We start from the raw sequence: 24,940 nt of genomic DNA on the forward strand, positions 1-24,940 counted from the left end.
ATACATTTACTTGTGATGTTTTGATCTAGGTGACTTTGAATGCTAGGTCATGTGAGTAAAGGGTATGTGACTGAGCTTTCTAGCTCTTCCTTGGGGTGGGGGAACAGGAACTAGCAAAATAAACTTCCCTTTCCCTTTGTACATATCCGAATATCTCCTTTTTTTTATTCCAATTAGAAATGTGTCAGCTACCTTACTCCAACCCTTCTGTCTGCTTCAGTGAATACATCTCATCCTATCCCTTCATCTGTCGTTTCCCCACTCTCATCTTTAACCTTCAGTTTTCTCTGGCTGTTTGTACTCAAACACAGTCTAATATCTCTTATCTCCTTCTAAAACGAAGGGACATACCTATCACATTTGTCTCTCTGTATACTTCCTAATCTCCTTTATTTTTATCTCTAAACGCACTAAACAAATTGTTGACAATGTGCGGGGAATTCCTCTCTCCCAGTGCTTTTCTCAGTGTTCTTCAAGCCAGCTTCCCACACTTGCATTTATTTAGTGGCATTTTGGCAAGGCCTGTTTTCACATGATCACCGCTCACAGGAACTACACAAGTAGGACATTCTCCTCCTCCTGTTTTACCTCCTAGCCTCCTACGAAAGAGGTGAATGCACCCTTAGTTTTTTTAGTCTTCTGTATGGTAGCATGCACAAACCACGAAGGGATCTTTTCTGTTTGAGCATGGGTGTCCTGGATCCGACCTTTGTTAACCTTCAATTAAAAGTGTGTGCCAAAAGATCAAAATGATTTGCAAAGAAGTGATTTCTAAGAGACTGAGAAGAGTCTTGTCTTCTGAATATTGTAGTATCTAGTACGGTAGAATATAACCTATGAATACATTATATTCATATATGCATAATGGAATAGGGGAAATGCATTCTATTTTTAGAAGAAGTTTCTCCTGCTGTGGAAACGTTAAACTTCAAAATCTTAACCTTGGATTGACTTCATTTTCTTCAGCTCTGAGTGACTTGATGAAGATTTCACCTGAAAAACTTCTGAAGGAATAAAAAATGAGAGCAGCACCTGGGGATTAAAAAGAAAAGAAGAAAAATTTTAGAATTCTTAAGCAACTTTGCTGCCTCTCCACCCACATATTACTCTACTGGTCTTTCACAGATTATTTACAGAACTGTGGACTTCAAGAGAGGTCCTCCCATTTGTTTAAATCATCTCAGTTCTCTGGCTCATTTTTATCCAGTGACTTTGCAGTTACTTTAACTAAAACATATTCTCTATGAATTCAACAGTTTTTGCTTTGTTTTGTTTTATAAGATCCTAAATGGATGTTGAAGTAGTAACGTGGACCAGTGGGGATTCATTGCATGAATCAGCATGTTCCAAACATAAAAGTTCAAACAATTTTGCTGCAAGTAGTGATAAGCCTGTATAGTGTTAGCTTATTGTTTGTATTAGTCACCACTTGGAAAGCAGTAGGATGGTTTCACAAAATATCCTTTTAACCAATCTAAACAAAACTTTCCATTGTCTGCAGGGATGGACCAAGCTGTCTAATAATCATTACTCCTGCTGTTTTTGTAGGCTGTTTCCTTTTCATAAAGAGTCAAGTCTAAGTCACGGTGGATTTTCCTCTATATTTTTTTAGAGCTCTTTACAGGTCACCAGATGTCAAAAATGGAAATAAATAAATGAAAGCTGACATTTATTGAAGTCCATTCCCGTTTAATCTGTGAACGTGTTTATCTGTTGTATAGCACGTGAGAGTTTCATAAGCATTGATTTTAATTTACCTTCACAACTGAAAGGAGACACACATATCTTTTTAACGAGCATTTACATCCTGTACAAGATGGCAAACTGAAGGATTTTTTTTCTTCTTGCCAGACACCAGTAGATTTCAGAAACTTCTTCGTCTTCTAATCTAACTTCAGCCCAGTACTGAGCAAAGTATCAGCACTCCTAAAGTTAAAAAAAAAAAAAAAAAAAAAAAAAAGTGAGCAGTGTTTTTTCAGTAGGATGCTTCTTTTGGGGCTGGATATTCATTTTTTACAGATATTGTAGGAAGATGTGCATTATCAAGACAGGAATGAAAACAAAATTTGAAAACTTCAATATGTAAAAATAAATAAAATATAATTTAATCCTAGATATTGATCTAAATGTTCCTAAAATGGGAAGTTACACTTTTTGTTGTCAGGAATTTGGATATGCCAGAAAGGGATCAGGTCTTAGCAAGAGGAATTTATTTCTCTGATACAAGCTGGAGAAGCTTAGTGGCCCAAGTCCCAGTGACTGGGGGACGGGCATAAATCTGACAGAACTTACAGGTACATGGGAGAGGCAGGGGACTGAGTGATCATGAATAAAACAACTTTCCCCACCAGTTCCCTCCTCTCTTTCTGCTTCATATCCTAAAGCTGTAGGGGTGTGATACCATGCACCATTGGAGCCTGTAATATAAAGGCTTGGGTAGGCTGGCAGCTTCCCCTGTTCCCTATTTGAATTCTTAAACCTTATTTTCTGATTGTTTTTTGTTTGTTTGTTAGTTTTTTTCTCTGTTACCTGTGTGGCTCTCTTACAGGGCCATCTTGAGTGCCCCTGTTTTCTCAGCACTTTAATCCCTCTGCAGGACATGCCCCTGCCCCTCAGTTTGTGGGAGATCAAAGCCGGGTGTGAGCCCTTGTGTGTGCTTTCATCCGTCCTTGGCCTGTCAGCTGGGGAACAGCAACACTCTCCTTGAAATGTGGGAAAAATGTGCGTCAAAGTAGATGCTGTTGTAAACAAGCCACATGCAGAGTTACTTGTGGTTATTTCACGTCTTCAGTTTGGCACCTCTTGCAAAATTCGAAGAATTTAAAGTTCTTAGGAGTTTCGAGGAGTTCTGTCTTTTTTTTTCCTCTGCCACCCCCGCTCCTCCTGCCCTTTCCTGGTGGTGCCTTTACTTTGGTGAGCAGACTGTCCCTGAGAGGCACTGAGTTTCACAGAGGCCATTCCCTGACACTTACTCACTGCTAGAAGACATCATAGAAGTCTTAATACTGTTGTCCAGCACCCCCTCTGTTGTCTTGAATGGATTTGCCCTGATGAAGACTGGCACCGAGATACTACATATTCCTGAGGACCGCTTGTTGTGACTTGGTGTAGCTGATGGGCACGCCACCTGGGTGATGTGCTTTTACAGGCAGTTAATGCTGCTATCCAGCAACAGGATCACAGGAAGGGTGTAATCTCTCTCTGCCAACCAGGCACCCTAGCCAGGCTCCTTTTCTCACGCGCAAAGATTAGCCCTGCAGCAGAATTAGCAGCTGTGCAGCCACCAAGGCCAGCACAAAGGAGAAGCAGGGCAGCTGCTTTTAGCAGCAGTGTGGAGCCAGGTGGGCTCAAGCCCCTCGCAAAACTGGAAGGTCCGTGGCTTCGGGTTAGACTTCTGCAGGTACTGCTTTGAGCTCCAGATCTTCTTGGTTTTAAGCAGTACCTGAAGCTTTTTTCCTGAATACCTGAATACATCTTCCTTATTTTTCTGTCATAGATGCATTTGGTGTACCTAGCTGAAGGGTTTGACATTTTTTTAAACCACGTTGTCATGAAGTAACACCCATTGGCATACAGTTGAAACATACAGAATACTAATAATCTTGCATAGATAAGATAATTCTATCAATTTAGCTTTGTTGATATCAGTGGAAGACCAAACAGAATGTATGGTGGCACTCTTAAACATGAGCAATTCTGCATGCAGTGTCATTCATTGCACGTCTGGGTGTTGATTATAATGCAGGATTATACAAACAAAGTCTTGTGTGAGGTGGTGTTTTGTCTTTTTTTTTTTTTTACAATGATTATGGCTGTGATTCCTGTGTGCATTAGTTTAAAATGAATGAAGGTGCAAAAATATATGCAGGAAAATTTGCATTGTATTTTTCTTGTCTTCAGTGGTTTTTACTTAAGTTTGGAAAATTCCAGAATCTATACATCTTGGTGAATTTTATAATGTACGGCAGATTAATACTACCATCCCTTGAGACATGTCAGTCTAGTACTGTGGTGTTGAACTACGTGAGCATGTCTTAAACTTCAGGGAAGTCTGTAGTCATAATATGCATTCGTTCTCTTGGTAGGAAACAGCACTAGGTATGACCTCACCCCTGTCACTGCGGTCAGCGTTCACCTTCTCAACAGCGATGGGACTCCAATCCCAGTGAATGGCCCCATCTACGTAACAGTGCCTCTGCCAACAAACAGCAACTTGAAGCACAATGCACACGTTCCAGCATGGAGGTTTGACCAAAAATTCGGTAGGTAACTTTTAACTGTGCTTCCTTAGATGGCTTCATTGATCTGAAAATAACGTCTCACTGCATTTATTATGTTATATATTGAAGTCTTCCCTGGAGTGTACAGAAATAGGTTTTCTGTCTAAAAGGAGAGAAGACAGAGTTTTATTATTCAAGTAATATGTACTATATATGTAAATATACTCAAGTAGCATGGCGTGCCACTTCCAGACAAAAATCTTTTGTAAATGCAGTATTTTACAATTATTAAATATTTTACATAAAGCTATTTTGAGAGGACTTGATTTCAGCCAGAGACTGAGAAACAGACCTATCAGCTGCAGCACTGAAGTGGAAGTCTGGAGAAATGGAAACTAGCCTTATCTCTGCCACCAGTCAGCTATTTGACCTTTGGTCCATCTCTTTTCTCTGTGGCTCAGTTTCCTGTCTGACAGATAGGAAACATAATACTGACTACTTTTGTAAATCACTTTGGGGTTGACTAATACCATCCAGAAAGTACGTGTAGATGATTAAAAAAAAGTCATGAAATATTCTGAAAGGACAAAAAGCCTAATTAACATAATCTGTAAAATGCTCTCAGTTTTTTACATTGCAGAATAACTTTTGCTGTTGTGAGCAGGATTTCTCCAGAAGTCTGTGTTACAGGCTTTCTGTTTTTTTTTTGTTGTTGTTGTTTTGTTTTTTTTTCAATGTAGGGGTTCTTTTTGTTTAGGTTTTTGTGGGCTTTGGTTTGGTTTGGTGGTTTTTTTATTGATTTGTTTTGTTTACATTGCTAGCTGATATACCATGCTGGCCTTCCTTATACCTTCAAAATGTAAAGAATTAAGGGTATAAGTCTTGTCCTGGTGATTCTACTTCAGTTATTCCATTGTACTCGCTGAAGTATATACCAGATGCTTGCTAAAAAGAAGTCAAGGAAGAAGAATGGAAGGTGAGAAAAGCGGACCCTGTGAAATAGAGAGGAAGAAAAGGAGCCAGAGATGTAGATCATTATAGACAATCAGTGGAGCTTTGTCCCTGCAAGGCAAAAGTTTTCAGCCAGTTTATGATCACATCCAGAAGTAGAACTAGACTGAAACCACTGTTGGGGGAAGGGGAGGGGGGAAGAGAGAAGTGAAGGGGGAAATAGTGTTTTTGCTTCCTTCCTGCCTCTGTTTGCTGAAAAAGGCTTTTTTTTTTTTTTTTTTCCTTTTCAAACAGCATTCCTGCTAAATCCTTTGTCAGGAATTGGATGTATTAGGGAGTAAAGCAGTAGGATTTAATAAAGAGTAGTTTTGAATGCAGTACAAAACTGAACAGTAGAAGAAGCATGTGATGATGGATTCAGGGTTTCCCTTAACTGGGGAAATGTTGGCTTTCTTGTGGTGTCCCTAGCAGTAAGTTTTACTTACTTCTCCCTGACACTGATTTTGATTTGTGATTCTAGAGAGTGTTTTGTTTTCCCTTGTTCAAGAAAAGGCTGGTAAGACTGGCTCACGTTTGCTTTCTCCACAAGAAGCAGTCCATCCCTAATCCTTCCTGTCAGCTGCATTACAACCGTAGCATGTCTCACTGCTAGTAAAATGGCTCTGATTTTGATTATGGAGCTTTCTTATTTATGGCCAAATTTCTATGCCCCTTTGGTGTGCCCTCAAAAGCTCTCTCTTACTATGGAAGATGTATTTTTACTGTTGCATATAAAAAACTAGCTACACTATTATGTGCAGTATATATTAGTATAGGTAAATACGGGCTCATTAATTAGTGGTGCGGCTTGAGGCTCCCAATCTTGAGACAAGTTCAACCTTGTTTGCTTCATGACAAACTGCTGGAGCACTTGTGGTGTTGTGAGGAATAGCCATGAGGACTACTAAACAAAAAGCATTTTTTGTCAGGGCTCTTGACTTGACAAAGCCATGGAGAGGAAGGTATTGAAGACATTATGCTTAGGCTCCAGCTCACATCAGCTGAAGTAAGCATCTCTCCATGCAGCCGAAGACATTGAACAAAGACTCATTTAAGCCCTGACTGCAGCATGCCAGTCCTAGCAGAATTTTGGCCACATCCCAACCAATTTAAATTAGAGCAGCCTAATTTAATAAGTAGAGCAGCTACTCTATCTTTTGCGGGCTACATTAGCACCCTAAGGGCTGTCAACCTAGCCATATGTAGCGCGAACACGGTGGTACCCTGTCATTCCCCGTGCCTGTTGTGCTTGGAATCTGAAGGGAGGAGGATGGCTGATAACTGGGATGGCTCCATGCTCGAGAAGTGTTTACCAGGCAAGTAAGTTGGTGTAATATTTGCATTGCCAGATCTGTGCCTTGTCAGGATAGGCCCTCTAACCTCATTATTCTGATTTTGTGTTTCATTTCAGGAGCTGTTTTTTCAGTGTTAATTATGTTGTGGTCTCTCTTTAATAGATTTTCAGTGGCTTAAATTTTCACACTTGTATCTGAAAATTGAGTAAATGCCAGAGATGGAAAACTGTGAATGTATTACGAGGCAATAATGCAGTGCTTCTCTCTAGCGTATTTGCAGTACAGTGGGTGCTTGTTCATTCAAGCCATTGTTTTTGTTCAGAATCCATGTAGTTGTCATCATTACTGTAGGAAGTGTAATTTCTGCTCTAAAAAGCAGAAAAACTTTTTCACTTTCAGGGGAGGCAGTGGAGAAGGGACAGAAATACTGGAAATGTATTTCAGTTCTTAGAATCTCATACGTTCTGCTGAGCTCATGATGTACTGACACAAACCCAGTGGCATCTGACTGGAAGTGCAGAGATTTTCATAGTTTCTACAGAAATTATGCATATTTGCATATTACAGCAGCCAAAAATAATTAATGGCTTCTTAGGATGTTTACCATAAACAGTCTGTATTTTCATTGCCACAGTTTCTGTCTTTGAGGAAGAACTGGAGAGCGAAGGGGGAGAAGCAGCATAGTTTGCTAAGGCTGAGGGTAGCTCCACTGACACTGATGAAACAGCCAGCCAGAAAAAGCAGGCTGATATCAAAATAAGACAATCTGCTGCATCTAGTTTATATTGTTACAAATGAGGCGTTTCATTACAAAACAAACTTACTGCCTTGCATGCATGGTGAACAAATTAAAGCAGTAGTACCTTGGTGAATAATTAATGAAATGAAGAGCATCTAACTATGCTTTGGAGAAGTTTTAGGCCAAATGAATGCATCCAATCTTGTTCTTGTGCTGGAGGTACTCTGCCACCTTTCTCTGCAGCAATTGTTAATGTTGCTAATAGGCACAGGTGCATTGATGTTGTGGAGACATACAGTAAAATGCAATTTCATCATTCTGCACTGTTGATATACCTGTATCTCTCTTGGATTTCATGCACCACTGGAAGAGTGCTTATGTTTCAGTTTTGAACATAAGATATATGGATTTTCATTTTTATAATCAGGATTGTTTAGTGGGTTTTGTTTTGTTTTGTTTTTCCATTTTCTAAGTCCTGTCTTATTTCCCTCCAAACTCTGAAGTGGTTGAAAACTTTTCATTTTTTTTCTTTATCCATAAGCAGATGTTTGGGATCATGACTTCCTCCTTGTGTGTTTTCCTCGATGTCAGTAGGATTTACAGCAATATACACCAAATTTCTGTCCCAGATTTCTTTCTAGCCTTGTCCATTTCTGTCAGAAAAGAATAGTACAGATCCCAGTTGAAATTAAACTTTTTACGTCCTGCATGTTCTCCAGCTCCCTCCAGCTGGCCTGAATAACACAGCGGTTGTTCAGCTGCGTTCTCCTCAGCCACCACTGGAATGGTTTTTGCTTTATGCTAAGGTGCCCATTTTTCATTTGAATCAGTGAGCAAAACTGTAAGACCAGAACTCTTCATTTCAAGTTCTCAGTTTCATCCCATGTGGTATGGAAGCGTTATGTTGCCTGTAGACCAGTAGATCTATACGTAGAGCTCTATGAATGACTTAATAACATTACTAAATACTACAGAGCACATAATACGGAAATTAAGTTTATTCACAAGTGACAGTACCGATGCATCTGCTTGTTTCTGAATCCCACCAAGTAACATGAAAATATTTTCACCACTTTTAAACAGTGTGTGGCAAAGGACTCTTGGAGTGAAGGAGATAAGCCTTTGTCTCCTCACTCCTTAAAATGTCTTCCTTTTTGTGCACTAATGTACAAATGAAGTTCAGAGTACTATTTCTCTGTTCCTGCTCCTCCCCGAACACTTGGTGTACATCGTTGACATGACCTTGTTGTGTTTAAATTGCTAGCTTCTTCACAGAGGAGGAGATTTCCCCCAGTGCCTGAAAGCTCAACCATGTATTAATGTAAAGTGATAGCAGAATATGGAGACAAGTATCTTGGGGGACTCTTTTTAAAGCTTTATAAAGAGCAATACTTTATGTACTCTCACTGTGCTGTGTCAGTGCTTTCTGACTGCATTTAATGCCATAATAGATATCTAAATACAGTGGGATGTCTGATACTTTTTACTGGGTGACGTGCTGCCTCCACTAAAAAAAAATCCATTGATTTTTGTGGAGTCAAAATGTCCTACATGTTCCTTCTTCAGCAAAATGAAGATAATGCTTTCTGTGCTCATAAGAAGTTGTGAGAATATACTTTCGTATAACGACTGACAATACCTATTTAAACTTGACTGCAATATGATTTTGCTGTATTTCATGGAGGCGAAGTGGAGCTCATTTTGTGTTCCTAGTGCTTATAGGGAGAGAGGAGCAGCTCCTGTCAGGATGCGTAGCAGGTTACATCTGCCTGTCTATTAGCTGTAGATAAGGCGACTTGTAAAGTCTCCAATTTAAACTTCCCATGTGGTAGCAATAGTAATTCTCCTAAAAAAAGCAGCAATTTTTTCATAGTTTAAAAATACAATGCATTCCTTTTTGTTGGGGATTCAGTTAACTTCCGATTGCCATCACATTCATGCACTGCACGATAGACATAAAATAATTTAACAAAAAAATAATGTAGTCCATGCTCCGAACTTAGGTCAGATGGGCTGTGTGGACTACATACAGCTGTTTACGTGATCTGGGACTTCATGTGCTTCTCAGTGGGTTTTACTGGGTTTGCTACGTGTAAGAGATGTGCATAACGCTGTTACTGTAATTGGCTTTTGTCCTGCCCCGAGTGCCAGCAAAAAAAATGCATTACTGTAATCAGCGCAGTGAACATGTTCTCTGCCCCCAAAGCCTGGTTTTAATACAAGCAGTATAACCAGAACCAGAGCGTCTGGTTCTAGATGGTATTCTCTGGTAATGCAGAGATTTATTTGCAAATTGCAAGGAGAAGACGAAGCCTCCACAGTGCTGATACAAGTTCCTTGACAATTTGAATTTGATTTCCATTCTGTGATTCCGTAAGATGAGAGGGCACTGCTTTGCTGCGAGGGTGACAGAGCACTGGAACAGGTTGCCCAGAGAGGTTGAGGAGTCTCCTTCTCTGGAGATATTAAAAACCTGCCTGGATGCCAGCGTGCACGACGTGCTCTGAGTGATCCTGCTCGGCAAGGGGGTTGGACTAGATGATCTTCAGAGGTCCCTTCCAACCTCGTCATTCTGCGATTCTGTGACTCTGTGACTTCCTTTCTATGTTAACTGTCAAGGTTAGATTATTCTTAATAACTAAATACACGGAGGAATACAGATTTTTAACTAACTGCTTTTAAAGAATTTCGTATTTTGTGTGTTGCCATAGAAATGGCAGCTCCCAAACCCAGCTTTTTACCATATACGATGTCTATATAATAGGTGCAGATATAATTGCAGAGCAGTAGACAGACCTCAGCAGTGAAAGGAAAAGAAGCTCTTTCCCCGATGCTTTAGTGTTGCTCACTGGGGTATGTTCTCACTGTCTGGAGTCCTTTGGAGAGGTGCAGTGGATCACAGGAGGCAGTTGGGTTTGTTTGTCGGTATGTATGTTGTTTTTAAAATGAATGTTGTGGTCTTCACATGTGTAAGTGATGTGAATGGATTCTTTGATCCTGTCCCCGCCTCTTGTGCTGTCTGAGCTGCGTGAGTGGTGGCAAGAGGAATTTGTGGCAAAGCAGAGCTGGTATGGCGTCTTGGGGAGATTAAGAGGACGTTGAAGGAATCAGGTCGGTGCCAAAATTTGATATCTGCAAATAATCTACCATTATGTTGTCAAGGAAATGAAACTTGAAACAAATAACATTGCTTCTGGGAACAGGTTTTATTAATAGACTATACATTGTATTGTGTAGATGGCCCTGTAGCTCCACCTACAGAAGCCACGCAGTAGAAGGTGGGACAAGATAGACATCCAAACTCAGGAAGTGGAGAAAAGCAGCTGCACAAGCAAGCGGTCTTGAGTTGGAGAGGAATTGAAGGCTGGTGGCAATAGAGGTAGGAGTGCTTAGAGCAGGAGGGCACATCGAGTGTGAAGCGTCTGGCTGGGGTTGAAAGAAGCTGGGGAAGCCTTGGGACGGCGTTGGGGTGGTAGATAAATCACAACAGGCTTCAGCTTCTACTGCCAGCCTGAGACCATGAGTGTGACATGAGGCTGAGTGAAGGAAAAGGCATGCAGTGTTTTGAATTGCCTCATGCTTTTACTTATTACTTGTTCTAATAATTTTGTCAGTAGCTGACTGTGATTAATAATATGATAAAGTGAGGATTAAAGGCAGTATCTTTCATGTACACGAGTGACCGGGGATGGTGGCTCAGCAAGCATAACTAAGCTCTCCTTTTTGAAATATAATTACTAAGCAAGAATTATGCATGGAAGTCATTTTATTTAATAAGTCGCTTCTGTTCTGGCATTCTGGAAGGAAATACTGACGGGACCGAAACAATGCTCGCAGTTCCTGTACGATGTGCTCTGCCTTCTGCCCAGACACAATTAAAATTATTAAATAAAAACTGGCATGTTCTTTTGTTATGTATTTGACAGGTGATTTAAAGGAAAGATGAATAGAGATTGCAAAAGCTACAGATCTTCTCAGACGTTAGTCATGAATTGAACTGGTAGACTTTGCAGAAATCTTCCAGGTAGGTTAGAAGTGTATGTTTCCCTTACAGCACACCAAATCATGATGGTGCTGCTGAACAGTAGCAGGACTTAGCCACGGAAGGCTTCTGTAACCAATTCTGTAACACTGGAAGAATAATGAAGGTATGAGCTCAGAGCAGGGCCATTTATTTTTTGATGTTGCCTAGCAACTCAAAATCGTAATATTAACTTAAATACTGACAATTTTTAAACCCGTGTGCATTGGGGGAAGGAAAAGGAGGAGAGTAATCTCTACCGATAGGCACAAGAAAGATTTTTTCAACCTCCTATTTCCTTGCTTTTTAGCTGCTTATAAAATGAACAAAAGTAAAACTAAAAAGGCCATCCTTCTGTAGGAAAACTTCCTATGCAGATGCAGATTAGAGGTGATTTTCTGCTGGAAAAAGAAATCTGATAAGCAGCTTTCAGCTGGTAGAATGAAAAGCTCCAATTTACGTATGTCAGAACGTACTTCAAGAAGTTATTTTCAAAACTCGCCCTTGATTAACTCTCCATAATAACATTGCCATTGGAAGTGTCTAAATCAATTACTTCTAGAAACACCGGCAGTGTGCTCTGAATATCCTTTTGCAGTCCTGCAGTCTGTTTGATAATAACCTGGCTCTTTCATTTTGACACACACACCTCCATTTAAATGGGAATCTCTGCTTAAACAGGACATTCCTACAAGACACTGTAGACATCACAGAAGAGATCTGTGCTGAAAGAAAACCACTTCTCATTAAAAAATATTTATTTAAAACATCTACGCTATTAAATAGTACTGTTAAAAGCGTCTGTCTTTTCTTTCAAAAAATCTTTTGTCCAGGGAAGCTAATGTTGTGAATAAAAATAAATTCATATAATGGGATTAGGGTTTATTTGCTCTCTGGCTAATTAAATCCTCTTATTTGCCAAACCAATTGGAAGGAAATCATTTGTGCTGTATAAGTAGCACGACTTTGGTTCCCTGCTTGATACCTTTCAGTGTGATTGGATGATCCTATCACCAAGTTGTTTAAAAGAAACAAAGTAAAAAGCAAACAATGCTTAGTCAGTGGAAGACCTTCTTAACAAAAGCTCTTGTGTAAAAGTAAATTATGGAAAAGAAACCACACCTGCCATAAATTTAATCACTGGTGTTATTTAGACATTATGCCTGTCCTGAGGAGAAGCTGCTGGCTACAGGACACTCCTTTGACTGTCATTTACCAGAACTGTTTTGATCAGCGACAGGAAGAATACACAATCAAAGTAAGCAGAAGTCACTGCAGTGGTAATGATCTGGAAGACTCTGAATTGGTCAGCTTAGAAAGTTTGATATGAACTAAGCACTATTACACATTCCCCAGAGGGCTGCTTTTGGTGCTCGAATGCCAATGTGCAAACTCCTATTAAAGTCAGCACACCCAGCTAAAAGGGGCATTTGTCTCCTTTATTCTTGACTTTAATAGGAGTCATATGCCTCTATCCAGAGCAGATGGCCTCGTGTGGCAGGCAGTTCTGCCTGAATTCAGCCCAGTCCTGCATCCTGTAAGCCAAAAGGAGGTTTGCCATTTACTCGAGTTGGAGCAGTGTGTGTTTGTCAGCGTGCATGGTCACACACATGGAAGCCAGAGGGTCGTACGTTTCCACTGATTTTACCAGAGATTAATCTAAAATAAGAGGGTCTAGCTTTAAATATATGAAAGTAGGGTCTTGTTCAGAGGCGCCGTGCCTCTAGACTAAAAAGCAGACCCATTTGTGCTGTCTGGATCCAGCAAGCTGTCACATTGAATAGCATCTTTGAAGACAATTGGACATGTCTTTTCTGGGCAGGCTGGCCATACGTGCAGTGACCTGATTTTGTAGAGAAATAGTCTAGAACAGGTTTTATATAATGGATTTTCTGCAATAGCTGCCCATCTGGACACTCTTCTTGCGGAAAGTGCTTTTTTTTCAATCTGATTTAGAAGTAAGTTAAATAACAGAAAGGCAGTTTTAGTGCAGAATGTGTGCTAAAATGGAGATCTAATATGAAAACCTTTTGCTGTTAAAATTACTCAGGACAGTAACCTCTTCCCCCTTATTGGAAAGTCCTAAAAGCTGTCTGAGATAAATAAGCATGCTCATCCCAATCAAAGTTGCAGCAGAGTAATAACTCTAGCAGAACGCATTTCTCCTGCTCTGCTGAAATCTTCAAACTGTCTCTGGTATTTTGGTATTTCTGCAGTCAGATGGAGCTCAGCTTTATCTGATTTTTTTTTATTAGAAGTTTTCTTAAAGTGCTCTCATTTTTTATATCCTTTGCAGTGTCATTGATGGTAGTTTTCTTACCTTACTTCAGTTAAATGTAGAAGGGCATGCTGGGTAGCTGTTTTAAAATGTTTTTAAGAAGAATTTTGTTAAATGGCAACATTTGTTCCAACTAAATGTAATTTTTGTGAGGAAAGAGTTAAGAAACTCCTAGGTTCTCCCCCTGCCATTAGCTTGAGCCAGGAGACAGCTCCCCTGACTTGAGTCCTGGATCAGCGTGTTGGCTTCACTGAGCAGTAATAGAGGAAAAAGTGGAAGAGAAATGTAAAAATGATCTATAAGCAAGATTGTCTCTATATATAGAAATTTTCCGTGAAGCACCAGACACTCTTTAAGAATTGATGACAAATTGGCTCAAATGGTGCCGCGCTGACAAACTATACTGAACTTGCTGTTTCTGCTCCAAAGAGATATTGGCATGTTTTCTTTGGAACTACACAGTCAGTCTTGAACAAAAATGATCAGTTCCATTACATCCAGTCATTTGTATTGCTGCTTGTTTATAATCGTGTATTCCTTGCTACTTAACAGTTGTTACACATTGTGTATAACTTAGCACTGGAGCTACTCAGTTGTGCTGACTTGGGAGGAAAAAGGAAGTAGATGATGTAGGATGTTTGGAGAATTATGAATTAAATTATCATAACACTTAGCCATGCAGGGAGATAAAACCTCTGTTCCCTCCTACATCCTTCTGCTTAGTTCTCCTGCAATTGTAATCCTGCCTGCACAGAAGAAATGAATACTGCTTGTCTTTATTCTGTTTGCAAGCTAGTGGATAGCAAAGGACAGAAAGTGGAAGAAGGTCTGTATTCACTGCCCCTCAGTCTTTGCTCTTGCTTACAAGAGCAAGTACACGAGGACACAGCGGGTAGTTAGCTGCACTTCTGGAGAGCATCTTGCTTCCCACTGCAAGGAAGGATCTGGAACGGGATAAGGAATTCATTCCTGACACTGCACAGCAGCAAACTGTTGCTTCCTTGAGGCAGTTTGAAATGCTAAGAGCATAGCTCGTAAGTACAACATGATTGAGTTCTGCTTGGTAGAAGGTCCAATATTAGTCATTACGGTGAGGTTTTACACATGGAGAGTTATAAAAACACTGCTTGGTGTTTACTGGGAGTTGAAAAGTGACCACAATATTAAACCCTATGAAGGATGCAGTATGAGACCTGGGAACACCCTAATGGACTTACAGAATACTGAAGGCACATCAGTTCTCTCCACTAACACTGTGTTGGCTTTCAGCTACTTCATCACAAAAGAAACAATACAGCACTTTGCGTTTCAGCTGTTTCCCCTCAAACCTGTTTTTCTGCTGCTGTTGTGAAGGATGGAGTTCTTCATTCTCATCCCACCATATGGGAGGATGCTCTTGTTAGGGAACTATTGGTAAGAGACAGCAGAAGTGTAAGGCAAGTTTATCAGCAAACTATGGAGCCAGGAAAGTATTAAAAAGGGCAGCCAATGAGACTAATTACCCATGCGAACCCACACTTGGCATTGCCCTGATGAAGGAACGTATGTCAGTGCCATTTTAAAAGTAATTATTTTACATTTGTCCTCACATAGTAACATGTAGGGTATGGTCAACAGAAGCGTCTAACTCCTGTCTGAGGGTAACCGATATTGGATATATGTCTCTTAGGTTTTTGTGTATAACAGAGAAGAAATTCCATTTTTCCCAAGTGTTACACCAACCATTACGTTTCCTTGTGTGTATCCAGTGGTTAGCAAAAACGGGTGATCTAAATGAGCAGAAGACAAACGTGAAACCCAACCAACCTTGTGCAGTCGGCTCTATTGTTTGCATCCCTTGCAAATGCAGGATTCCTTTCGTTGCTAAAATATGAGCAATCCGAGCTGCTGCTTGGTTGGCAGGGTGGCAGCTGAGCTCTGCTCACTGCGATAAGAGTGCAGCCTCTGTTAGCTCCTTGATGGCTGCATTGTGCTGGCTGTGTATTACCGAGCAGAAGGCTTTTAAAGAGGCATTACAGGGACTGTGTTCGCTGGAACGCAGAGTGATGCGAGTAAGGCAAGCTGGACACAAGTTCCCCCTAGTGAAGAAATCAGTAATAGCTTCTGCTCAGGGAGGTAACTAACTATAAAGATAGATGACAAAGATAGCAGTGAACTTTGCTGTATTACCTATGTATGAGTTTTGTTTGTCTGTAAATTTAGGGGGATTATAGAGACTGTAAAAGTAGTAGGTCCACCACCCAGGTCTTGCCATTCTGCTTTTTCTTAATCAGCACTTTTTTATCTCTTAATGTTTTATTTCATGTAGTTGTGTATTTGAATAGTTGGTGCATATTCTCTCTTCTTTTTGAGATAGCGGGTCTCTCATTATCTCCACATGGATTTTTACTCCACAGATTTTGGGAAAAAAAAAAAAAAAAAAAAAAAAAAGGAAATTTAAGCTTACATTCTTCTTATCAAGTGGCATTTTTAGGCATAAGAGAGAAGTGACCCAATGGGCTATTTTTCAGTTTGTGGTTCAGGTCTGTTACCATAGTGCATTCTGAAAAAGTGCATTGGTAGGAAATCTGAAGGGAAAATGGCCATCCTGGAGAAGCAAATGAATCTACTTTTCCTAGTTTTTCCAGAAACTTTTTCACACAACTGGACAATTCACATCTGTTCTTCTTGATAATAATTCCCCAAATAATAATAATATTAATAATAATAAAAAATAATAATAATTCCCCAAATTGGGTAAAGCAATGGCTACATCAAGGTGTTCGGATACAACATTTATTGATATAAACAAGTCTACGCACACAGATTTTGGTCTGTCTGGTACTGTGAATCAAAATGACGCGTCTTGCCTGACTTTCTGTGTGAAGTAACAGATTATTGCTAATACTGTACTGTGTACAGACAGAAAATGATACTTGGGGAATGGAAAAATTGTCAGTAATTTCTTTCTCCTGTTGGCCACAAAGTCAGTTTGGTTTCAAATACAGAGCCACTAGTCAGATGGTGGGCTTCAAGGGTGTACTTACACGGGAAAAATCAATAGCAGAGAGGAAATCAATACTCAGAAAAGCCATTCTCACATAGAGAGGGTCTGTACAGGTGGCTAATCCAAGAAACATGGAGGGAATCATCAGGATCTCAGTGGTATTTAAAATGAAAAACAAAAAAGCATCTCCTCCATGTGTTCTGCATTCACTGCTAAACGTACAGATGACATATCCACAAATGCTTGTGCTTAGTCCTGAGTGACACCTGATGAAAAGCACCTTTCCAGGAATGCCACGTAGGAGGCTACTGAATGGGAAGGGATGCACAAGTACAAGGTGCAACTTGCTTTTCAAGTGAGTGTTTGAAGCCAAGTGAGGTAAACACAGCGTTCTGCCTGGCTTTTAGATAGAAGTAGAGAGGTACTCTATGGAAATGCAAAGGGACTTATTCCTTCTCTGTATGCAGATAAGCTGTATTGGTAGTGGCTGCAAAGAACCTTGTCTAGGCTGCGTTGCTGCAGTTGGTACAGTACACACTGGTGATGCCAAGCCAGGGCTGCAGCTTCAGGAAATGCTGCTTGGACCTGCCTTCCCTCCACTCGCTCCTGTTTTCTTGCAGCTGGGGAATCTTTTTGCGCAGACCCATGCAGGTAACCCATCTGTTACCTGCAATCTGATATTTAACTCTCAGCAGTGCACGGTGTAGCAATCCTGTGCTGCTTTCATGGAGAAAAAGATGGGAGCAGTGTACAAGCCAAAATGGACATTTAATATATTAGAAATTAAGGTGAATTAAGGTGATTTTTTTCACTTGACAGCCCCAGAATTAGAGGTCTTAATGAATTACAGAAAAAAAAAGACAAACAACAAATTTGGTCATAAAGGTTTTGTAGCCCAATTCTTGTAACATAGCTTATCTTGGAAAGGCTCTCATTTAATACAGATCATCACTCGAATATTAATGAGGTTTGTTAACTTAAACACACTGTTTTAATATTGTCTGCTCTACTTATTTTGAAATGATCACTTCCTAAGTCTAAAAAATGTGTTGTATTTCCTTTGAGAAACATGTTTTAGAAAACTCATCGTCCGTTACCAAGCAAACAGCATTCCCCAATGCATACACACTCTGAATGACTAACATTGCTGAAGCAAAGTGATGGGACAACTTAGTTTTACTCGTACTGGAAGTAACGTTTTTAAGCCTGTTTTCTGTATGGGAAAAACAACATTTCTGGGAACACCACTTGTACTGCCAAGAGGTAGAAGGGTGGTGTGGAGAACTCGTGTGGTCTGAGAGATCCGCTGTCTCTTGAAATAGAGTTTTTGAGGGGGCTGTCTACATATAATCAGCTCCAGAAATATCATTCTTTTAAAAAGTGGAATCTAATATGACAATAATTATATTCTATAACCCCTTTTTGAAACTTTGAGTTATATTAAATTTTAAGGGCTTTTCTGTACAGAGCTTCTGAAAAGGCCTCAGGGATGATTGCCTGGGGGAGCCCTCAGATATTACTGACAGAAAGGCACGATCTCCCACTTCACAGCAATGCATACAACACCTAAAGCACATTGATAGGTTACTGTTTGCTTTTCCACTTGTTTGCAGAGGAAGTTGTGGATATATCTGTAATCCCTTTCTACCTTTATATTTACAGGGACATGGCTGAAGAGTAGTTTGGGCCTTGTACAGCAAGAAGGAAATCAGTTGACTTGGACTTACATTGCACCTCAGCTGGGCTACTGGGTTGCAGCTATGTCACCTACTATCCCAGGTAAGATGGAACTGAATTTTATTGATACATCCATCATTGAGTAATTATTTATTCATATATAATGTTTATATTTTTCAGAATGACCTCATCTGAGATGCCACAGCTTGATCAATAATGGATTATTAGAAAACAGAAATCTGAAAGTAAAGGGCTAAAATCTTTTGGGGACTGTGGGGGGCAAAAACTGTGCTCAAAAGTTGTTTTGAGTATGCTAATCTCTGAACCATTTCAATGGGAAACTTTTTAAAGTGTTCCTGCTTTGATGCATTTGTCACACTGCCTGGCAGAGCCATTGCTAGAAAATGAAGGGAGTTGTAACGTCAATGTATCCAGTAGGTAGAAAAATACTTTTTATGAAGTTTCTGTACAGAAACTCCCAAATTAATTGATAACCTAAGACCAGCATCATCCCAGGTCAGACGTTTACTAATGAATTGGTTGATTGGAACATTTTATGGACTTTTTTTTCTTTTCTTGAAGATGCCCATTTTGCTGTGGCTTAGGCTTTCCATCATCTTGGTGACTGATTAATTTACACCATGATTAACTCAGGGTAAAAGTTGCAGGAGGTTTATTAGTAGAGTGACATTGGTAGGTGGGCATACCGGTTGCCATCTTCAAGCCTCTTCACACAGCTTCAGGCAGTCACTCTGAACTGGGTGTTACATTTACAGCTGTGCCCATGGAGATTATTAACGTTGCAGCCTGCTCTTCCTTTTTCCTATCTGTGGCTGCCTCACATTTCTTAATATTAGTTCTTCGGCCAGTAAAAATCAGAGATACTTCTGTATAAATGAGCCAATCAAACAAACAAAAAACTCCTATTCTTAGAGAAGATGAAAACCAAATACAGTAGAAATTAAAACGTTCCTGCCTTGGCTGTACAAACCAAATAAACTATATCAAACCAAAAAGCCAAACTCTTACATGAGGACTTTGTTTTTAAAGTCTACTTGTATATTCAATGAAGTCATTTCATGCTATGTAGAGATATTTTTTTCTGTATTATACATTATGTAAGCTTTTTATTTAAGGTATATTACCTTAAACTGCTAGAATATTCATCTGATTAATTGCTGACTGGAGTTTAGGTAAAGGCACAGATCAAAATAAACAACCATAATGAATTTAATGGAATTTTACAAAATAATTGTAGTTTAAGAAAAAATAACTGCTCTGAGCCGAATGTCACAGACTGTAGGGAAGTTCCATTAGTCATGAAATTGGGACTGTAACTTGTAAGTTAGGAGCCTGTAGCTCTTAACAGGAGAAGGCCTATGTTTGCCTTTTCAGTTTAACTTGTATGGCAGAATTTCTGCTTTTATTCTACATTCCCTTCTTTCTGAGGGCTAGATCAGAATTCCTACAACTTTATTATAATGGGAGCAACATTTTCATGAAAAAATCAAATAATTTTTCTCATCTTTTTGCTTAATGTATCAACAAGAGTATCAATCAGTTATGTAAAGGTAATAGTGAGATAGAATGTATAAATACTTAGATTTCCCAAATGTCATCTACTTGATGTTATTTTTAATCAGGGTAATGCCTTTTTGCTTGTCTCCTCAATGGATCTATTCAATTTCTTACCTTAATAAACGGACAGAAGTGAGCTTTGCTTTCCTAGCAGTGGCTCTACAGACCACTCAAGATCTGCAAATGAGGATTTACAAACCTCATGACCTAGAACCTTAATGTTGCTCAAGTTTGCTGTCCTTCACGGTACATGCATGTTGCTCTGTCAGCTGGTGCTGTACCTCCTTGCCTGCAGAGGAAAATTTGGGCCTTTATTTCAAAATCATGATAAGGATTTTACAAACCAACAGGGTTACACATACAAAATTGTGCACAGATGCTGTCCACATGTGTGCATTCTCTGTATGTTAGACCATTTCCTAAGCATTATTGGAACCTGGAGTTACAACACTGTTTCACTAGTGGTTTGCTTTTTAAAGCTACTGAAGATCCACTTGGCTTGGCTTGATCTAGACTTAAGAGCACCAACACATCTCCCAATGAATCCTGTATTGCAATGTATGTACTGTTTGGTGCAAAGCAACACAAATGTCCTTAGAGAGAAGTTGTTAGCCACAGAGCTGCTACATGCATTACAGTGCTGGAAGATGCTGTAATGACTTTTCTGCAGTGATGACAGCTTTAGTGCACTGTGTCAGCATCAGGACCTGGAAGGCAGCAACCACTGATGCATGCTCCCATTGAAACTAACTGCTTTTCCACAGAATGATCTATTTGGACTTGCAGACATGAAAACCAGCACGTGCTTTCTCCACAACTTGCTCCCTTCTTTAGAGGCGGTCTGCCCAATAGGCACGAGGGCTTTGAGTGGCAGTGTTGCTCACTTAGCATCCTGATAACCAGGGAAGATGTCCCTTTCTGTTTAAAGTACTGTTCCTCTTCTTGTTTGCAGGTTGTTACACATCTAAATTCTCTTTTCTGGCCTTCCAGGTCCCGTTGTAACACACGACATTACCAGCTATCACACAATGTTTCTTTTGGCAATTTTAGGAGGGATGGCTCTCATACTTCTAGTCTTGCTGTGTCTCCTTTTGTATTATTGCAGGTAAGATTCACCATCCTCGTTACTTAGGTCATGTTGGAAGCGTAAACTTGTTTGTGCTCATGAAATTAAAAGCTGCTGTATTTAAACTTTTGTACTTGGAATTAAAGAAGAAGAGAGCAAGCACTTGAAAATGAAAGAAATAGATAAATTTCGTGTGTTCCTGGTAGCATATACAGCATGTATAGTCCCTGCCTTTGGCAGAATGGTAGCTGAATGAAGCACACACACGTCTGCTTTCTAAAACCTTCTATCAGACACAGGCATTGGTCCAAGATCTATGTAATTCTATCTGTTCTGCACTTGCCAGTGACCTTTTTTAATCACTCCTATATTAAAATGAATGTTAAGCTTATATCAGCAAGTGTATATTAATGTATGATTTTGTATATGCCTCCTCCAGATGTTTGCTCCAATTTGTAGTTGGTGCTTGAGACATTTCGTAATTGACATAAGTTATTCTTTAATTTTATCTTTGCTGCTAAGATAACCTTTTAATTGTTAGGTTATGTAATAAAAGCTCGATTCCCCTAACATTAATCACTGCTTAAAAATCTCCCATTGAGACACACTTGCTGTTCTTGTTTCTGTGTACAACAGTCATAAATATGTAACTTCTTTTGTTACTGGCTTTTATAGAAGAAAATGTTTAAGACCACGTCAGCACCATAAGAAACTGCAGCTTTCCACAGCACTGGACACATCTAAGAAGGATCAAGCAACTTCTATGTCCCATATAAATTTAATATTTTCACGCCGTGAGTCAGAATTTCCTGGCGGGCTGTCTGTTGCTAGCAATGGGCACACTGAAAACTCAGGTGCAAAGGAATTAATGAGTGCTGTCCACATGGAGATGGTATCACCTAGTGGAGAAGCAGATATGCATACACCTATGCTCAAACACTCATTCAGTACTTCCCAGGAGTTTAGCTCCCGAGAGGAACTGCTCTCTGACAAGGAGAAAGACAAGAGCAGGATTTCCTTGGATGACCTGACTCCCAGCGGGTCTCTAAGAAAGGACTACCACAAATCAGCAGATAGCTTTCCTTTAAAGACAAGGAAATCTACAGAAACGGCTGAAGGCTACGAGTCCCCTGTCAAAGAGGAATACAGGAGAAGTTATAATGCTATGCTATCTCAGCCTTTATTTGATAAGCAAGAGAGAGAAATTCAAGTATCTATGAACCATATTGCTACTGGAAGTAAATACAATATTCAGGAACAAATATACCCCACACCTTCAGCCCCTGAAAAAGAGCTGCTGGACTGCAGACCTACTGAATGTATGATGTCTCGTTCAGTCGATCACCTTGAAAGACCTACATCTTTCCCTCGACCAGGTCAGTTAATCTGCTGCAATTCTGTTGACCAAGTTAATGACAGTGTTTACAGAAAAGTTTTGCCTGCATTGGTGATCCCAGGTCACTACATGAAATTACCAGGAGAACACTCTTTCGTTAGCCAGCCGCTGGTTGTCCCAGCCGACCAGCCAATTGATATAGAAAGACTTCAGGCTGAGCTTCCTAACCCCCACGCACGGCTTTTCCCACACCCCCCACAGCAGCTACAACCCCAGCAGTTAACAGCCCAAGCAATATCTCAGCAACATTTGCAAGATGCAGGTGCAACTGAGTGGAGTCAACAAAACGCTTCCATGTCTGAATCTATTTCCATTCCAGCCTCCCTTAATGATGCGTCCCTGGCTCAAATGAATAGCGAAGTGCAGCTGCTTACAGAAAAGGCTTTGATGGAGTTAGGAGGTGGAAAGCCATTGCCTCATCCTCGAGCTTGGTTTGTTTCTCTAGACGGACGTTCAAATGCTCACGTTAGACATTCGTACATCGATCTCCAAAGAGCTGGTAGGAATGGGAGTAATGATGCCAGTTTGGACTCTGGCGTTGACATGAATGAACCAAAATCTGCACGGAAGGGAAGAGGAGATCATCTGTCCGCACCACAGAGTCACCCGCCAGTGCAGGAGCACCAGCAGAGAGAGCGGAAGGCTTCAGATAGCACAGCTTACACACAGCTTGTGTATTTGGATGATATGGACCAAAGTGGCAGCGAGTGTGGAACAGCGGTCTGTAGCCCTGAGGACAATGCTCTACGATGCCTACTAGAAGGCACTAGTAAGAGGAGCGGTGTGCAGCTGCCCAGCCTGCAGGAGGAAACGAGAACTGTGGATACCAAACCAGAGCCATTAACTAGTCCTGAACATGGAACATCAGTTCAAGATGAGGAGGAGGATGAGGAGGATGAGGAAGACGACCAAGGGGAAGATAAGAAGAGTCCTTGGCAGAAACGAGAGGAAAGACCACTAATGACTTTCAATCTAAAGTGAGCTATTGTGAAAATCCACAATTCAGTGGAGTATAAAATTGCCAAATATTCTTTCTGTGGAAGTGCTTGATTTTTTTTTCCTTTTTCTTTTTTTTTTTTTTTTTGGTGGAGAGAAAAGAGAAAAACAAACTGTGGTGAGCAACATTTGAAAGAACTTAAATGCATTACTGTGTAAATGTTAGAAAAATAATTAAAATCATTCCTCTGATTAAACGGCTGCCTCCAGTGAGATAGCTGAACAAAGAGTGTGATTGTTATTCCATATACTTGATATTGGTCATCCAGGATGTTGAAAATACTGACAAATTGTTTTGGTTGGTTTATGACCTCAATCTCCTTACGAATGGGAGCTGGTAAAGCTTTTGTTTTGTAGGCCATTTTTATGTTGATAATGCTACTGAAAGTATCTTAAAAACAAGAGTTTGACACATGGTGTCCAAAATTGTGCATTATCTCAATGAAAGGCTATGCATTGCTGCTTTTAGTAATATTTTGCTTATACTATGCTTTTCTTAATTTTACAAGTTGGTTGTAAACATTTTATGTCCTTTATTATAAACTACTCAGCAATTTATTTTAATGTAAAACTGCAGGAAACTTGAGTAGCATCCCTTAGCATTGAAGCCTTTTTATGAAACCAAACTGAACTTTGTGTCGACTTAGATTCCTCCAATTCTGGTCCCATTTACTCAAAGTGCCTTTTTTACAGTAACAATGAACAGTCCCTTCTTTTGCTAACTCCTTTTAATTGACCCCATTTGGGATTTTATAAACTTCTGAACTTCTACCTTTTATTTTAAGCTGCATGCCAAGAGTCCCATTTTGTGCTGAGCATTTCTCATTTCAGTACAGTGTATTCTGTAGCTATCATGTATATTGTGGATTCTGTTTAGCCAGGGTAGACTTAGAAGACATTTTAAAGGGCCCAGAGTAGGCAAGAAGATAGTTTCATTGACTGTATATATTGTTAGTTTCCTCTGGAATCATATGAGCTAATCATGCTCATAAAATGAATTATAGACCGAGCAAATGGACTGAATGTGTCTAGAAAATTTTTGAAAAAAAAAAAAAATGTACTATCCAAAAGTGCCAGAATTATTCTTCTGTGCTTTCTCCATACAGAGCTGCTTGGTTATCCAAAAAATATAATTGAAAATAAACTACAAAAAAATCTTTGTGGATTTTTTCCTCTATTGGTGGTCATCACATTATTTTATGTTATTTAATGAGCAAAATACTTTGGTTTCTCTTCTGCTGTGCATACTCACATTTATATCACTTACTAACAATCAAACTTTCTTAAGCAGTTCTCATCAACTTCAGCCAATACGGAAATGTAGACCCCTGTTCAGAAAAGCATCCTCCCCATTTTGGTAAATACTTAACTGTTTGCTTAAGTATCACTGAAAGCTTTCAAAATGAAATGCTAGTGGCACCGTACCCCTCTGTCTGCTCTGTGCGGGACCAGTTCTCATTCTGAGACTTCTGTGGGTACCCACATTTACTGGATACTTCTGACTTCGACATGAATTGGGCTCAAAGAAGAGAAAGTATGTGACTTCTACTCATGTGAAGTCCTTCATATATATTCAGTTTATCATGTTTCATTATTTCTGTGCAGCATTAGCAGCAGCCACACTTAATAAAGTTAATTATTATATAGTCTCTAAGGTGATTAGAGAAAGTGTTATATAGTTCCTATTTAATTTTTAAT

General features: G+C 39.8%; 1 protein-coding gene across 3 annotated transcripts in view; it reads left to right on the forward strand.

Annotated features, from left to right (window-relative positions):
* Positions 1-24,397, forward strand: part of FAM171A1 (family with sequence similarity 171 member A1) — an 87,423-nt gene extending 63,026 nt beyond the window's left edge. For all 3 annotated transcript variants that reach the window (XM_035317255.1, XM_035317256.1, XM_035317257.1), the window contains 4 exons: positions 4,086-4,262; positions 18,192-18,308; positions 20,775-20,889; positions 21,526-24,397. In XM_035317255.1, coding sequence (XP_035173146.1) covers positions 4,086-4,262; positions 18,192-18,308; positions 20,775-20,889; positions 21,526-23,227 — 2,111 coding nt within the window. In that variant the 3' untranslated portion in view covers positions 23,228-24,397. The remainder of the gene's footprint in view (positions 1-4,085; positions 4,263-18,191; positions 18,309-20,774; positions 20,890-21,525) is intronic.
* The last annotated feature ends 543 nt before the right edge of the window (positions 24,398-24,940 follow it).

This window comes from Oxyura jamaicensis, chromosome 2 (assembly GCF_011077185.1).
Source record: "Oxyura jamaicensis isolate SHBP4307 breed ruddy duck chromosome 2, BPBGC_Ojam_1.0, whole genome shotgun sequence".
In the NCBI taxonomy this organism is placed as follows: domain Eukaryota; kingdom Metazoa; phylum Chordata; class Aves; order Anseriformes; family Anatidae; genus Oxyura; species Oxyura jamaicensis.